The following is a 17,856-nucleotide window of genomic DNA, read 5'->3' as shown; positions in this document are numbered from 1 at the left end:
GTGTTGTAGCAGGAGAAAGGAGCCCAATGTGTTTATCAGAGTCCTGTCACAAGCACGAGGCTCTGAGGACCTGGGTTGGATTTTCAGCGGACAACCTGTCTATCCGAGTCTTGTAAACTCCCCAAAACCCCTGGCCTCTGTAAATTTTCTCCATGTACTCCTGTCTTCACTCGCACCTCCCAACACTGGCATTACTGCTTTCAGTATTGAATGTTAAATTAGCCAGTAAAGAGTGAAAATGAGAAAATATGAGCATTAAATGTAAAACTGGTATGTAACTCTAAAGCAGCAACATAAATGTGAATTAAAACAAAACTGCTATGCAAGTATTTTGCAATTTTCAATCTGTTTTGTGCTTTAAGGCAAGTTCAGGTCATTAAATTGTGATCAAATTTGTGCAAATGTTACAATGTCGTTAAAAATAATAAAAACACAAAGTTCATAAGGCTTTAATGTTTTTTTTCTTAACGTGGGTCACTGCCAATATCACACTTGTTACACTGTCCACTAGTTCACCTCTTTACACCCAAAGGCCTCACTATCACTTTTGAAGCGATGTTCTCTACATTTGTGTGGGGACATGAAACCTCAAAAATGAGCCTTGGTGCAGATATTATTGGCACTGTAAAATTCTAGATTCAGCACTGTCATACTGTGGCCTTTCATCTCAATCCGCTGTAAAAAATAAAGAAAAACCTTTGTTTTAATTGCAGCCGACTATAAAAGGACATTTGTTTTCTAGAGGCTTGTTTTATTTTGTAGTCACAAAATATAATATTTTAGTTAGAAATTTGGAGCATACCTAATAAGAGACACCAAAGGGATATTTTATAGGCAGTTATGTTTAATGGGAATCAGGCTGACAGCAGAGTGGGTCAAGAATTCAGACGTGTAGTTATTTATATATTACACCTACTGACATGCAGCGGAATTATAAACTGCCTTATTCGAACAGCATTGAACCTCCAAGTAAAACTACTAGGTAAAATACACGGCTATGTATTTCTATTATATAATGTGGACTACTGTCTACTATGCATTGTATGTTTCAGCCAAACAAGATATGATTATGATCTCGGGTTTTGACAGAAAATTAATTTAAATAAAATGGCAACAACAGAAACAAACCATTGGCAGCTCCAAAAAAAAAAAATCAAATGGCAGAGAAAAGTCACCAAGGTCTTACACATTTCATATTCTTTACTGCTTACTGAGCGTACCACATAATCACCATATTCTCAATTAGAATTTATTAGCTGTAATTAAGTTCGACGATGACACTGGCACTGCAGTGCAATGTTTGAAACAGTTCCAAAGGAAGAGTCCATGAGCAAAGTAAGTCCTGTTAATTGGTGCTCCAGCCATCCTACAGGACCATCCCACCACCCATGTACTCCATTTTCTGCAGGAAAGAAAGGCTTAATTAGATATTTGTAAGCAACTGGTTTGAGGCCATACATCTGTAAAGTACAAACTATACAAAATAAACTTGTTATGCAGAAAAGAACTTGATGAAGACAGATATAAAGATTTCAGTTATTTTTCCACTTGGATAGAAACATACAGAAAGAGACTGTTTCTTAAATCTGATTCAAGTGATGAACAATTTACTGAATGGTCTTTGTAGATTACAGACATACAACTTTATACTACAATATCCTAAAATTTTTATAAAATAAGAGCTAAAAACCATATGGAGGATAAATACTCCATATGAACCCAAATTGCACAACTCTATGGATGTTTAATAAATTGTGTGCTGCTGCCATACAAAGGCAACATCCAGTTCTTATAATAGCCGTCATAATACCCCTAAGAAATAGTCCCACGTTCCATTAATTCAGACGTGGTTTTTAATATGGGCCACAACTAACAACTATATTGATAATCCAATAGTTGTTTTAATATTATTTTGATTAATCTGGGGTTAAAAAAACGCAACATTTGTGTAAAACTGTAAGCCTTTTAGACAAAACTGAAAACATTTTAGTCTTTGCTCAAATGCTCTCCTTCATAACAACTGTTCAAATATGGTCCAAGATTACAAGCAACAAGTCTTTACTAACTGTAAGGTCTAACACTTTCAAGGCTATTGTGTAAGGCTTAAAACACTGTTAAGTGTTGACCAACATTTTCTAGAATGTAGTATATGACAGCAAAGACAACAAGATCAAAAGGAGGCTTCATATATGCCACACTTGGTTCATTTACAGTACAACAAAGGAAATACGCTGTAAAAGGAGTTTTGCATAATGGAGGACTCCGATTCTATACTGTCAGTTTGAATGGCCAGAAGAAACAGAAGGTAGGGAGTGCAGCTGGATTATTATCCCCAAGTGTAATCCCATATCGCGGTTGTGCTCTGATGCCAAGTGTTCTTATTTGCACAGATCTGGCAAAATGTGAAATTGAAATGACTCCATAAGTACTTCTGAGTACTTTGGTTTTTAGACAATCCACCATAGTTTCATCCTCCATCTCTGCCATATCTCAAAATGTGTTTAACTTTACTCTTGGTCAATGTACTGGTGTATATAATAGATAAGAACGTAGACTATTTTAAAATTCATTGACTACTTCTTTCATCATCGGTTATTAATGATAATCTTGATTAGCTGTTGTAGCCCTGGTTTGACTGCACTCTCCACAATTACAATACTAGCTCCTGTGCTACCTACAGATAAGCTGAAGTGTTTACAGTCTGAAATACTAGCTATTTAATGTCCCAACCAAATGGTACACAATAAGATGCACCATATTTTTCAGAATAAAGCTAAAAAAGTTAAAGATCTGAAAAAGGAAGAGAATCAAGTACATAACAACAGAATATTTAAAATGACCAACAAAAATATATCAAATCAAAACCCTTCCTATAAATGACCTCTAAACTGAATGTCTCTGGGCACTTTTTAATGTTAAACACATGATTTGCTCCATACCTTTCAGAAATTAGGCCTACTACAGTGCCTATAAAAATACAAAAGCATAGTATTCTCCATTTAAATAACTACTTAACTTCTAAAATCAACAATCAGTGAGGACTTAGGTGTGTCATATTAAATACTTATGCAATCCATTTACATTCTATTATTTGTAATTTAGATAATTTTCTAGAGAGTTTTTCACTTTGGATTTCAAGTTTTTATCTGTTGATCAGTAAAATATGTAAAAATGTACACTTTTCTGTAATACCACTTAAACTTCAGCTTAAATTTAAATCCATAGGAGAAAAAAAAACGGTCAACATACCTCTGGTGGTTCAATGAAAGCCAACCAGTCAGAGGAGTGTGTGGGCAAAAGACCCATTGACTGACACTTGTAGACAGCCAGCGCTAGTCCAAGCAGATTTCCGACAAAATACACAAGACTTTGCAACCACTGCTGGCTTGAGCTTTCTAAAAGTTTAAATGCTGGATGAAACAATGAGAATTTTATATTACAAAAACAGAAAGTAATAACATACTACAGTACTTCAGTAGTATTCCATTTTCTGTGCCTACTTTTCTGTATTCAGGGTTATAAGCTATCCTGACAACAATAAGTGGAATGGCAAAATGGCACAGAGATGGAAGAAAAAGTTTGTGAACACTTGGAAAATGTATATACAGGAGTCCACATACTTTCAATGTTTAACTTTAATATTTAAACATGTTCAATAAAGAAACTAACATTCTGTGTCTAGCATTTATTTGAGGACAGTCTCTCCAGTAATACAACTGAACATACAGATAATAATTCAGAAAACTGCAAAGGTCTTACAAATGTTTCTCTCAGTTTGTGACTGTGCATCAACATCTGCTTGACAATATGAAGAACATGCAGACTACACACAAATGGCTCACTAACAACGACTTGAACCCAAGTCCAGTACCTAAGAGGAACTCATTATTCTTGCTGTACCATTATTCTAGCTATTCATGCAATACTGAATCTTTTTCCAGGGAAGATATAAATATGTATCTGAAAACAAGATCTCAGGGTTGGTAGCAAGATCCTGCCCCAAGTGAAGGAGTTCAAGTATCTCGGGGTCTTGTTCACAAGTGAGGGAAGAATGGAGCGTGAGATCGACAGGTGGATCGGTGCGGCATCCGCAGTAATGTGGGCTCTGCATCAGTCCGTCGTGGTGAAAAAGGAGCTGAGCCGCAAGGCGAAGCTCTCAATTTACCAGTCGATCTATGTTCCTACCCTCACCTATGGTCATGAGCTATGGGTAGTGACCGAAAGAACGAGATCGCAAATACAAGCGGCTGAAATGAGTTTCCTCCGCAGGGTGTCTGGGCTTTCCCTTAAAGATAGGGTGAGAAGCTCAGTCATCCGGGAGGGACTCAGAGTAGAGCCGCTGCTCCTCCGCATCGAGAGGAGTCAGATGAGGTGGCTCGGGCATCTGATCAGGATGCTTCCTGGACGCCTCCCTGGTGAGGTGTTCTGGGCATATCTAACCAGGAGGAGGCACCGGGGAAGACCCAGGACACGCTGGAGGGACTATGTCTCTCGGCTGGCCTGGGAACGCCTTGGGATTCTCCCGGAAGAGCTAGAAGAAGTGGCCGGGGAGAGGGAAGTCTGGGCATCTCTGCTCAAGCTGCTGCCCTCGCAACCCGATCTCGGATAAGCGGAAGGGGATGGATGGATAGATGGAAACCAGAAGATTTCACTGACGTACAAATATTGCGATGTCGCCATGTGACAGCAACCCTTTTAATAGTGATGAACTGTTGTTAAAGACGCTCTCATGAACTTCACAAAGCGGTGTTTGGTTTGGTGTACTGTTATGAGCTTTGAACAGGTATAAATTATACTTACTTGCAGACATTGACATGAGAGCCTGAATTGGCCTCCAAGCCATCATGCATACCATCATGATGGGAAAGATCGAGATGGTGTTTCCAGCCATGTACATAATAAACAGATTCATCGGAATCTGCTTGAGAGGTCCCAGTGCTACATCCCAGCATCGCTGTGTACAGAAACATATATATATATCTATCAATCAGCACTTTCTGAAGCCAGCAATTTACTGTGTGTCTACACTTTTTTACATTTTGTTATGCTGCAGCCTTATGCTGCAATCATTTACAATCTTTTTTCCATTGTCAAACAATACTTGATAACCCCAGAATGACAAAGTGAAATCAAGATTTCAGACATTTTTGCAAATTTCTCTATTATATTAAAAAAAGTTTTCCGTTGTGTCCGTGATATTCAGCCTTGACCACTTCCCTCCACACTGCTCACCCAATCATTACTCCTACCGTGCACATCCTCTCTCTGTACCACCCTGTGATACTCTCCGTGCTAACTCGCCCTTCAACACAGTCAATTATAATGGCAATGCAGAAAAGCAAATTATTTTTTCAAGGAGGTTGAATTTTAGATTGTGATAGAAAAAGAGCAGCATGTAATAAAAATCAAGAACAAAAAGAATCGTCCAATAACTGAAAAAGAGAAAACTATCCTGAACAATATGTGAACAGAAATGAAACAAAAAACAATGTTTATATAGAATGTAAGCTAGTGGATAAAGTAATTCATAATATTGTTTTTGATGAGGTGTTAGTTAAAAGTAAAGCATAATAAAAAGTAAATTATGTTTTATTATTACTTGATATTTAAAATTAGACAGCTGTAGTGAAATACTCAACTATAACTAAGAACCAAACCATCTTACTCCCACGCCCCACATACTCTTCTATGTACCATCTCTTTAGATACAATCGCTTTCTCTAACGGATGAGTGCCCCGATACCCTTCAAGCGGCTCAGCTGTAAGACAGCGGGTGCTCAGCACCTGCCCCTGATAGTTGGTGAATGAAGTGAGCAGGGGACAGAGCCCCCAAGTATATTAAAAATAAAAAAACTGAAACATCATATTGGCACAAGTATTCAGACTCTTGAAACACCTTTGGCAGCCATTACAGCTTGGAGTCTTCTTGGGTCAAAAATGCCAAACATCACGCACCTGGACTTTGGGATTTTCTGCCATTCCTGTCTGCACATCCCCTCAAGCTTTCTCAGGTTGGATGGAGACCACCAGTGGACAGCTATTATTAGTACTCTCTAATGTCTGATAGAGTTCAAGTCTGGGCTCTGGCTGGGCCATTAATGGACATTCAGAGTTGTCCCTAAGCCACTTCTATGTTGCTTTTGCTTTGTGCTTGAGGTCACTGTCCTGTTGCATGATGAACCTTTAGCCCAGTCTAAGGTCCAAAGCGCTCTGGATCAGGTTTTCATTAAGGATATTTCTGTACTGTGCTCAGCCCGTGCTGCTGAAAAACAATCCCCGGCAGGTGATGAGCGTTGCTCAATTTCCTCTACATGTGATGTTTGGGTTCATCAGACCCCAGAATGTTGTTTTCTCATAGTCTGAAAGTCCTTTAGGTGTCTTTATGCAAACTCCAAAGAGGGCTTTCATGCATTATCTGAATACTTTGCCAAAAAGCCCAGATTAGTGGAGTGCTGCGGTCGTGGTTGTCCTTCTGGAAACTCCCATTTCCACACAGTTCTCTGGAGCTCAGCCAGCTTGACCATTGCATACTTGGTCACCTCTCTTAACCAAGGCCACTATCCCATGACTGCAGTTTGGCCAGTTAGCTAGCTGTAAGAGAAGTCGTGGTTGTTCCAAATATCTTCCACTTAAGAATTATGGAGGCCACTTTGCCTGTGGGAACCTTTAGTGTAGCAGATTTATTTTGCCTCCGATCTGTGCCTCAAAATATTCCTATATCTAAGCTCTGTAGGCTGTTACTTTAGCCTTAAGGCTTGGTTTTTGCTTAAATACACATTGTCAATTGTGGGATCTCATTTAGATAAATGTATGCCTTTCCTTATGTCCAATCGACAGAATAGGATACACCCGAGCCAAATTTCAAGTGTCATTGCCAAGAGTCTAAATATTTGTAACTGTGTAAAATTTCTTTTTTTTTATTTTCAAAAATTAATACATTCCTGATTTTGCTTTGTCATTCTGATGTATTGATTGTTGTTTGTTGAGGAAAATATTAAATAATTTTAGCTTAAGGCTGGTCTAAAAACTTCCTGAAGACAATGAATAAATGTACATTTTCAAAACAGATACAACACTACTGTTATGACTGATTTTCACCTTTTCCACTAAGTTTCGGTCCGTCTCTTGCACACTTGTATCAGGGATGGGCTTGTCAGAGTAGCCAACGGGATACAGCGAATCCCCCTGGTTTCCTTGTCTATCCGAGCGCCCCCTGAAATAAAATAATGAAAAAGTTTAGACTGAACACATCTCAGTGCGGAGTCCCTTACTTTGGGGATAAGCATCCTTTCAAATTTTTGGATTTCCTAATCATTCTTAATAAATTGAGGTTTTTGATTTTTTCTTTTTTTAAATCTCCATCCAAAGTGAGAAATCTAAACACTCCTCTTACCGAGACATGCCAACACACAACTCCAGGCTCCATTTCAATCTCCTGGCAGCTGCTGCTCCTCGTACTGCTATGGTACTTCCGCTGGAGCCCCCAAAGCCTGAACCCCCAGGACTGGACATTACCAATGACTACAGATATAGACCAAGCAATTTGCAGGTGATCCTCCCAATCACTGTGAAAAAGAAACACATACATTATAGTAGTATAAACTGTCAATTAAAATAGCAAGCAAAGAAATAGCAGTATGATAGAAAAGCAGTACTATAACATCTGAACGCTGAAACAAAAAAGGCACCCATCTGTTAAGGAGTGAAGTAAAAACCTTAGATATTCCCCACACTTTAAAGTGTGTTGCTGGAACACAGAGACAACTGCCGCATCGATGTGGAAAAACAGGAATTATTATGGCTTCTGGGGATATCCCAGAATACCATCCTGATATGTGAGAGGATATTAGCCTGCCAGCAAACTAACAAAACAGCTGAAGAGAAATGCAGTAACAGTGTACAAAACAGTTAAAGAAAAAACAAAAACCGAAAAACTGATTAAATGGACCCAAATCCTATAGAAATTTTCCCATTAACATCCTCTCAATGCTGCTATGTGCCTCATTTTTTAGCTTGATTTAAGTGCTTTTAAAAACTGCCCTTTATATTCTGCCTACTATAGTTGAAGATAGTAGCTCTTAAACCCAACCCAATTTTAAATATTTCAAGTCTTCACAACCTGTAATCACCATGAAACTGCAGCTAATCAGTGCCTAGTTGGAGGACATGAGTCCCCCTTTTGAATCTCTGCCGATCTTCGTCAAGGGGGTTTGATTTCCCCTTGTAAGTGGCGACCCATCACAAGGCATTCTGCAAACTGTTTGAGGCCATTTCTCATTCAGGACAATTGTAATTCACGACTTGGAATGACCCAAGATCAGATATCATGTGACCCATAGTTTAAAAAACACTGGTTTATGATGTTCTTTTTTTTTTTTTTGTATTTTTTTTTTTAAACTAAAAATCTGTAGTGCCTTGTGATGGAACATGCCACTATATTAAAATCAGGCTGATTAACCTAGTCTGCATACTCAGTACAGTTTACCCATCATTCATTTATTTTCTACCCCACTTATCCAGTTGAACATCAGATAGCGCTGGTGCCTATTCATGCAGCACAAGGTGCAAGGCAGGAACCAACCCTAGGCAGGGCACCAGTCCATGCAGGTTCATGACTCTAGACTGAATAAATAGGAGAGAAATTAGATGGATGAATGAAACAAGAGTATTTAACTTCCTACATTCAAGCTCACCATGACAGAAAGCTCATGCAGCTAAATCTACTCTATCATTATATATATATATATATATATATATATATATATATATATATATATATATATATATATATATATATATAAATATAAAAATCAGTATTGTCCCCTGAAATTTTTTTCCAGCCAGGTGGCATGAAAAAGTAGCCGGGTGGGGTGGGACAGGGAAATTTGGTGGTGGGGAAAATTAAATGCACTCTTACTTAATTATTATTAATTATTTTCCAATACTCAATATGACTTCCTTTTTTTAAGGTTTGACACTTATGCAAGAATATTTTTATTAAATTTAAGAAGTATCCAATTCAGGATCCTGCAACACTAACAAAAATTTTAAATAACAATTGTTATGACATAAACCAAGAGGCATAAGTATTGTTGCTTTCGGGAAGAAAAGTGAAAACAATGGAAAAAGAAAGTATGGGAAACCTAATGAAGAAAAATTTTAAAATATTCTTCAAAGTCAACTTGCATATGCAGAAGGTGTCTTCAGTTAAATATTTATTCTTCTTTTCTTGCAAGAAGCCCAGCTGTCTGCAGCTTTCCCATAATCAAAGTCCCCAGGATCTGGGCCCTCCAAGGAGATCAGTATGAGATTATTTAGCGTGCTTTGATTCATGCGATTTCTCAAACATGTCTTGATCCTTTTAAGGGCAGAAAACCCCCTTTCACATTCAGCTGTGCTCACTGGGATCACTTGCCCAACATGAGCTAGTTTGGCTAAATTTGGAAAAGACTCTTAGAGCTCTGATGTCGTTGCCATTTTTAGTAAAATCTGTTTTGGACTGAAGTCTTTGTATGATTGACTTCTGATAATTTTTGACACAACTGTCCATTCTTGCCTGCTACTTTCATATTTTAAAATTGGAGGCCTACCATTTTTGGAGTAATGATCGAAATGAATTTCAGTAGACTCACTTGAATCATGAGTTTCTGCATTGAAAACTTTTGAAAAGCTGGAAATAATTGGCATGCCAGGGAATTTTACATCTAGGTGCTTGACAACTGTCTCTAGGTATTTATCATATATTGCAGTTTTGAATGACATTACATCACTCTGTGTATAAACAATGCGGAGATCTGACCATTCTTCTGCCAGACAATGATGAAGGCTTTGAAAATATCTCCCAGGAGTGTCTTCCAACTTCATGATGGACAATTTTGTGGCGAGCAAAACTGACTCAATTTCGGTAAGATTCACATCTTGCATTTGCCAAGCCTTAGATAACTTGGACAACAAAGGTAATATACCTGAAAGCATCATCAGAGAGGAAACAAAATTGTACATTTTAATCCATCCATCCATTTTCCAACCCGCTGAATCCGAACACAGGGTCACGGGGGTCTGCTGGAGCCAATCCCAGCCAACACAGGGCACAAGGCAAGAACCAATCCCGGGCCGGGTGCCAACCCACCGCAGGACACACACAAACACACCAAGCACATTTTAATACATCTGCTTAATCCTTCAGCTGTGATGTCATTTCATTTAGTGGCCTCAGCTATGACACTCGTCATACACTATCATAGTGACTGTACTGCAGTGTCATGAGATAGCCATCTAGTGTCACGGGTCATTTTCAGCTCAATCTGAGGAATGTTCAGAATATTTTGGATTTCTGTTAAACCAGCCATCCTAACTGAAGAATTTTGGAAGAAATTGAACAGCTGCCTTAAGATGTCATTCAGTTATGTTAAACAAGGTACAGCAGCTGCATATATACATTATACACACAGAATACTGAAAATAAATTCAGTGTGTATATTTTTCAGTATGTTGGACTTTATTTCTGATGCAGAAAGACATTCTGCAGCTCTTGCATTATTCTTTGAGGTGTAATGTGCATTTTTACCAACATTGAGATGCTGTAAAAAGGAATAACCCATTTCTTTAGTGTTCCAATAGTTTTTCAAACAACGTTGTATGTGGCAACTCATTTGTTGCCAACCAACACATGGATCTTAAAGCTCCCACAAAGGCATCTCTCTGTAAGTTATTTAACACAGATAGAGATCTTTCAATTTGACCGATTCCAGTTTGCTCTAGTACACGCTTTCCTAAAAGGTCAGTGGAAGACTCGATGTGCGTTTTACTTTTTTCATGGTCCAGCAAGCTTTCTTTTTGAATTCTTGTGCATGGCACATTTACCCAAGGTAACTCCCTCCTTGGGGGTGTTTGTTTGAATATTTCATGCACAATGGGCACCACATACCATTTTCTTTGACCATTAGCCAATCAAAATCTTTAAACCACGGTTTGTTTATGCCGGATAAGCGGTGCTTATATTTATGAATTGGCAGAGTGTGTGCTGAAGAGATTTCCCGTGATAGACCAGCTTCTGCAATGTCTTTATCTGAAATTGCCACATCAGGAGTTGACGCTACACCTTCATTAGTTTGTGGCGTGTCTTTTCTGAAATAACTGAGCAGTGTTGTTTTCTGAACACTTTTACTCATGTTGGTAAAACATTTGGAAAAAATTATAAGTACCTATGAATAAGACTTTTGAGTGGGAAAGTGAGAGCCTTTTGGATATTCAATGCACACTTGCACTACGGCAGGGCAAGATATGAACAAAAAAAGGAATGGCAGATGGGTCACTTTAACAAAACCCGCAGCAATTCAGTGACAAAACTTTTGCTCAGGACACAGTGTGTGCTGCAAGGGTTTCTGCACACTTTTTGTAATATGGATGCAGGTCCAAATATGAGCAAAAATAAGAACGGCAGATGGGGTCACTTTAACAGGAACCATAGTGAGTGCTACAAGGATTTTTGCATACAGAACACACCTAATGCTTAAACAACTGTAATTAATATATATACACACACACACAGTGCATCCGGAAAGTATTCACAGTGCATCAATTTTTCCACCATTTGTTAGGTTACAGCCTTATTCCAAAATGGATTAAATTCATTTTTTCCCTCAGAATTCTACACACAACACCCCATAATGACAACGTGAAAAAAGTTTACTTGAGGTTTTTGCAAATTTATTAAAAATAAAAAAAACTGAGAAATCCCATGTACATAAGTATTCACAACCTTTGCTCAATACTTTGTCGATGCACCTTTGGCAGCAATTACAGCCTCAAGTCTTTTTGAATATGATGCCACAAGCTTGGCACACCTATCCTTGGCCAGTTTCACCCATTCCTCTTTGCAGCACCTCTCAAGCTCCATCAGGTTGGATGGGAAGCGTTGGTGCACAGCCATTTTAAGATCTCTCCAGAGATGTTCAATCGGATTCAAGTCTGGGCTCTGGCTGGGCCACTCAAGGACATTCACAGAGTTGTCCTGAAGCCACTCCTTTGATATCTTGGCTGTGTGCTTAGGGTCGTTGTCCTGCTGAAAGATGAACCATCGCCCCAGTCTGAGGTCAAGAGCGCTCCGGAGCAGGTTTTCATCCAGGATGTCTCTGTACATTGCTGCAGTCATCATTCCCTTTATCCTGACTAGTCTCCCAGTTCCTGCCGCTGAAAAACATGCCCACAGCATGATGCTGCCACCACCATGCTTCACTGTAGGGATGGTATTGGCCTGGTGAGAAGCGGTGCCTGGTTTCCTCCAAACGGGATGCCTGGCATTCACACCAAAGAGTTCAATCTTTGTCTCATCAGACCAGAGAATTTTCCTTCTCATGGTCTGAGAGTCCTTCAGGTGCCTTTTGGCAAACTCCAGGCGGGCTGCCATGTGCCTTTTACTAAGGAGTGGCTTCCGTCTGGCCACTCTACCGTACAGGCCTGATTGGTGGATTGCTGCAGAGATGTTTTTTCCTAATATAAAGGTTCTCCTCTTTCCACAGAGGACCTCTGGAGCTCTGACAGAGTGACCATCGGGTTTTTGGTCACCTCCCTGACTAAGGCCCTTCTCTCCCGATTGCTCAGTTTAGATGGCCGGCCAGCTCTAGGAAGAGTCCTGGTGGTTTCGAACTTTTTCCACTTACGGATGATGGAGGCCACTGTGCTCATTGGGACCTTCAAAGCAGCAGAAATTTTTCTGTAACCTTCCCCTGATTTGTGCTTTGAGACAATCCTGTCTCGGAGGTCTACAGACAATTCCTTTGACTTCATGCTTGGTTTGTGCTCTGACATGAACTGTCAACTGTGGGACCTTATATAGACAGGTGTGTGCCTTTCCAAATCATGTCCAGTCAACTGAATTTACCACAGGTGGACTCCAATTAAGCTGCAGAAACATCTCAAGGATGATCAGGGGAAACAGGATGCACCTGAGCTCAATTTTGAGCTTCACGGCAAAGGCTGTGAATACTTATGTACATGTGCTTTCTCAATTTTTTTATTTTTAATAAACTTGCAAAAATCTCAAGTAAACTTCTTTCATGCTGTCATTATGGGGTGTTGTGTGTAGAATTCTGAGGAAAAAAATGAATTTAATCCATTTTGGAATAAGGCTGTAACATAACAAAATGTGGAAAAAGAGATGCGCTGTGAATACTTTCCGGATGCACTGTATATATATATATATATATATATTGGTTTGTCATGTACTGAAGAAGAAGAGAGCAGCTGTATGCTTAGTAGCACTACACAGACTGCACTGACACTGAGAGCAGAGACGTCAGGCTGACGCCCTTTTTCTGATATCTGACAGACTGGTTCCACTAGTCTTTTTTTTTTTTTTATTTTATCAGTCCTCCTCTCGCCCGCCCACCTCCACATTCTCTATGCTTGTGAACTGCCACTCCATCCCCGCTATTAGCATGTACAGCCTCCTCTCGCCTGTCCACCTCCCCATACTCCTTGCTGCTGTATTAAACTGCTACGCACCCACTATTATCATGTACAGCCCCCTCTCGAAAGCCCACCTCCCCCATACTCTCTGCTTGTGAACTCCGCTCTGCCTCGTCCCCGCTATTAGCATGTTCAGCATTGAGTGATAGGCAATATACCGCACCGCGACTCTTCCCTCACCACTTGCGATCCTGCTTCTAAAGTATTTGCCCACCCGTTCGTCCCTTGCCATCTCTGCAGATCATTAGATCTGCCTATGCCTGTAGATCTGCAGCTGTCATCTCGCAATGTCATGCAAGATGACAGCCGGGTGCCCGGCTAAAAGATGCTAGGGAGAACACTGTAAAATCCTAAGCCTAAAAGGGAAACGATTTTGTGCAACGATTTTATGTCACATTTTTTGTCACGCTTTAAATCGGGCTTATTTTAAAACCTACATATATATGTTTGGTATCATTCTTTTCAGAATTTATTGAACTGTAATGTGATGGTTCATTTTTAAATTATAAACTACAAAATATCAAGAACTCATGTCCCACGAGACAAGACTTTCTGCCAACAGATTTAACCATGCCCAGGACAAGAAATAAAAGAGTAGATGACAAAGACTGCTGCTGTACAGGCTTTTAAATGTTCAAAGCACCGCATGAGATGCAGATCACGCAGCACAGCAGCAAGGCAATAGCTGATCGTGTAAATTGGAGGTAAAAAAAAAAAAAAAAAAACATTACTTGTTTCCCATTGTATCACCGTTTAAGAGGGGGTTTCGGAGGAGCGACCGCGTCTCCTTGGGGTGTGTGCAGTCCCCCTCTTCACAACGCGAGCAGCAGAGACACAAAGTGGCTGGTGCATATTGCAGGCCAGGGGGGCTGGCGAGCAAAGGGTAAGCTCCCTTGTAACATTAATAATATTATTAAAACTTGATGCTTAAATTGATTGTAATTGGTGTGTCAAAAGAAGTCCACATTCAAACATTTCATTTCTGTATGTCTACTTCTTGTTCTTTAAAAACTGAGAATTGTTTAAACATTATAAAATCTTGGGGTAGCTTTCTACACTTGTGGAATTAGCCCATAACATAAAAGTGCCAAGTCAGTTTGGAGTTTATTTTACGTATCAGTAAATAGAAATACCTACAATTTGGGTTTCTAGCCACCTAATATTTCAAGTTAACAGAACACTTTACCTATTACATTTATAGTAGTAATTTTAGCACATACTTTAAACATATTGTATATAAGGTATTTAGGTATATGGACCATTTAAAAATAGATAATGCAGCATACAGATTCTGTAGACTAAATAGACTATAGATGTGCTGCGTCTAGGACTGCACATTAAAGGCACACCCTCAAACCTGTGATGGTAAGAACAGGCTGTAGGCAAGAGTGAAGATAAATTATCAGTGTGTGTCGCTAACATCTGTGTATTTACAGCCTTCTTAGGAAATATTCTTTCTAATGCATTTCATTTCTGCCGATTACTGGGATCATGTTACACTGCTGGCTTTTCATTTTTAGCTTGCTTTCATTGTCCATCCATCCATCCATCCTCTTCCGCTTATCCAAGGTCGGGTCAGATAAGCTTTCATAGCTTTCATTGTGCTATGCAAATATGCATTCCTTGGGTTCTGCCAGGACAATGCCAAGAAGGTTCTTTACACCCGGGCATTTTTACAAAAGGCACGGTGAAACTTCTAATTACAACATGGCCTGGTTTACTGTACCAAAACCATACTACCTAAAAATTACAAAAAGTGTTACTATGTCCTGGCATTTAAGATCCACTGCTGCTGCTACTTAACCCTGCATTTTTTCAAATGCTGCCTTCTGAAACCTTCCACACTTCTGATATCTGAACGCTTGGATAAGAATCTGAAGACCACCAGTGAAGGAGCTAGGACGGCACCTCAGCTAACTGTTTCTTCATATCTGTCAACTTTTATTATTGGTCTCTCAGCTGTGCCCGATTTATACTTTAAAATACATATCTTTAAAGAAAAAAAAAGCCAAGAATAAAAATATATTTTTTTGTGTCTCAATTGGTTTGTGTTGTTACCATTGTGGCTTTGAGGCAGCACTGCAAGTTAAGCGACCTTTTAACAGTGTGACTCACAATCTCACATAACTTAATCATACATATACTGTACAGAGCCTTCTTATTCATAAGCATCATATTTTATATATATATATATATATATAAAAACTAAACTGAATGTTCTGCTTCCTTTGTAATGTTATGAATGTTCTACATTCTGCGCATGCAAAAATGCTGCCTGCATTTCTTAGTAAAATGGCGTGTGATATCACAGAAAGGCAAATTAACAATTGTGTTACTTTGGCAACACCTCGTAACTTGGAACAGAATGACTTACTTAAAGGTAAGCTATCCTTTCATTAATTTTCTGAAGGATAATCAAAATAGTGCAAGGCACGAGCAGTTTAATCGAAACAGCAGCAAGAATGAGACATCGTTGTCCGTTACTTTACTTGTTCCTTAAATTGCACCGACTTGCTATGTAGTTCTTAAGTTACTGGCAGTACAAGCAGCAGACGTGGCTACTGTGTCCTCTTTTAAACACACACACACACATATATATATTATATATAAAAGTCACCAGCTATTTTGTGACATTATTTCTAAACGGTTTTTACAATATGGGTCAGGGTACCACACAGCCAATGAAACACACAAATCTTAAAACGGAATTTATTTTAAATATGCCCTCAGAACTCCAGGTGATTATAACCAGAACGCACACTTACCAGTTAAACATTCCAGGAAACAGTCCTAACACACTGTAACACATTTTAAAAAATAACTCACTCGCTTACCTTGGTTTAGGCACTAAGCTGAAATCTTTCAGCGTCGTCAGCCAAACGCACTTCCGTCACCTTCCTTTAATCAGTCCACTTTAAGGCAGTCACTAAATGATACAGTACTTTATTCTACCGATACAATGAATCCTCCTCTATTGTTTCGAAGAAATAAATACAATACAAATAACAGTAACAAAAATGAAGCCTAACTGTGCGGCATCGACCAGCCGTTCCAAAGCATGACAACTACTAGCACGTTCACTACCGAGGTCACCCGGAGGTCGCGCATGCGCTCTTCTAACTATACCGCCATTTCGGTAAGGGCAACTTCACCATAGACATATACTTCACCATAGACATATATAGATAGACGCCGCATTCACTGTGTTGCCCTGTCGACACTATACGTCAGCGCGTACGCCATATTGCGAGTGGCAAAAGTGCCATTTAAACTAATACAGGTAAACGAGGAAACCGGGTTTTCTGATGAAAAAACAATAACGTTTAAAACAGTAATGTTTACACACAACAGATTTTGGCGAATCGTTTAAATGCAATTATTTATATCCATTTATACACTAATAATGACAATTATTAAATAATAATAATAATTATTATTATTAAATAATTCCTCCCATATAAGTAACATTTCTCGGACTGCCTTCTTCCATCTCCGAAACATTTCTAGACTTTGTCCTGTTCTTATGCAACACAGTACTGAAGTATTGGTTAATGCCCTAGTCACCTCACGTATAGATTACTGTAATGCTATTCTATCAGGCATCCCACAAAAACTTATCCATCGCTTACAACTTCTTCAAAATTCTGCTGCCAGGATAATAACCTGCTGTTCTAAATCCACTGAACATATTACACCTATTCTTTCTCTACTTCACTGGCTCCCTATTAACTACAGAATACAATACACAATACTGCTCTTACCGTTATAGCTCTCCACAACCTCACTGATCTCCTACAGACTTACACTCCCTCTCGCTCACTCAGATCCTCATCTGCAGCTCTACTTTCTATACCACATGTCAGACTCAGTGCTATGGGAGCTCGAGCGTCTCTCATAATGCTCCTCAACTCGGGAATTCTCTTCCCTCTCATATTTGTCAGCTCGATTCAATAACAATTGAGTTCCTCAAGGCTCTGGATGTTGTAGGGCTGTCTTGGTTGACACGCCTCTGCAACATCGCATGGACATCAGGGACAGTGCCTCTGGATTGGCAGACCGGGGTGGTGGTCCCCCTCTTTAAGAAGGGGGACCGGAGGGTGTGTTCCAACTACAGAGGGATCACACTCCTCAGCCTCCCTGGAAAAGTCTATTCAGGGGTCCTGGAGAGGAGGGTCCGTCGGACAGTCGAACCTCGTATTCAGGAGGAACAGTGTGGTTTTCGTCCTGGTCGTGGAACAGTGGACCAGCTCTATACCCTTAGCAGGGTCCTGGAGGGTGCATGGGAGTTTGCCCAACCAGTCTACATGTGTTTTGTGGACTTGGAAAAGGCATTCGACCGTGTCCCTCGGGGAATCCTGTGGGGGGTACTCCGAGAGTATGGGGTAC

At 39.6% G+C, this 17,856-nt stretch overlaps 1 protein-coding gene across 1 annotated transcript; it reads right to left on the bottom strand.

Annotated features, from left to right (window-relative positions):
• Positions 1-1,180: 1,180 nt before the first annotated feature.
• On the bottom strand, positions 1,181-16,570 carry emc4 (ER membrane protein complex subunit 4). Its single transcript, XM_028793614.2, has 6 exons — positions 16,305-16,570; positions 7,394-7,565; positions 7,099-7,213; positions 4,801-4,954; positions 3,250-3,410; positions 1,181-1,402 (listed from the first exon to the last, which is right to left on the bottom strand). The coding sequence occupies exons 2-6, from the start codon at positions 7,510-7,512 to the stop codon at positions 1,367-1,369; spliced, it is 585 nt and encodes a 194-aa protein (XP_028649447.2). The 5' UTR covers positions 7,513-7,565; positions 16,305-16,570; the 3' UTR covers positions 1,181-1,366.
• Between the last annotated feature and the right edge of the window lie 1,286 nt (positions 16,571-17,856).

This window comes from Erpetoichthys calabaricus, chromosome 2 (genome assembly GCF_900747795.2).
Source record: "Erpetoichthys calabaricus chromosome 2, fErpCal1.3, whole genome shotgun sequence".
Classification (NCBI taxonomy): domain Eukaryota; kingdom Metazoa; phylum Chordata; class Cladistia; order Polypteriformes; family Polypteridae; genus Erpetoichthys; species Erpetoichthys calabaricus.
This window is presented reverse-complemented; position numbering and strand designations above follow the sequence as displayed.

Excerpts from the sequence above, each read along its gene's own strand:
- emc4 (XM_028793614.2), bottom strand. The coding sequence starts at position 7,512 with ATGTCCAGTCCTGGGGGTTCAGGCTTTGGGGGCTCCAGCGGAAGTACC. Across the intron at positions 4,955-7,098 it reads ACCGAAACTTAGTGGAAAAG|CGATGCTGGGATGTAGCACT; the intron begins GTGAAAATCAGT and ends TTCTGTACACAG. Across the intron at positions 1,403-3,249 it reads CTTTCATTGAACCACCAGAG|AAAATGGAGTACATGGGTGG; the intron begins GTATGTTGACCG and ends TCTTTCCTGCAG.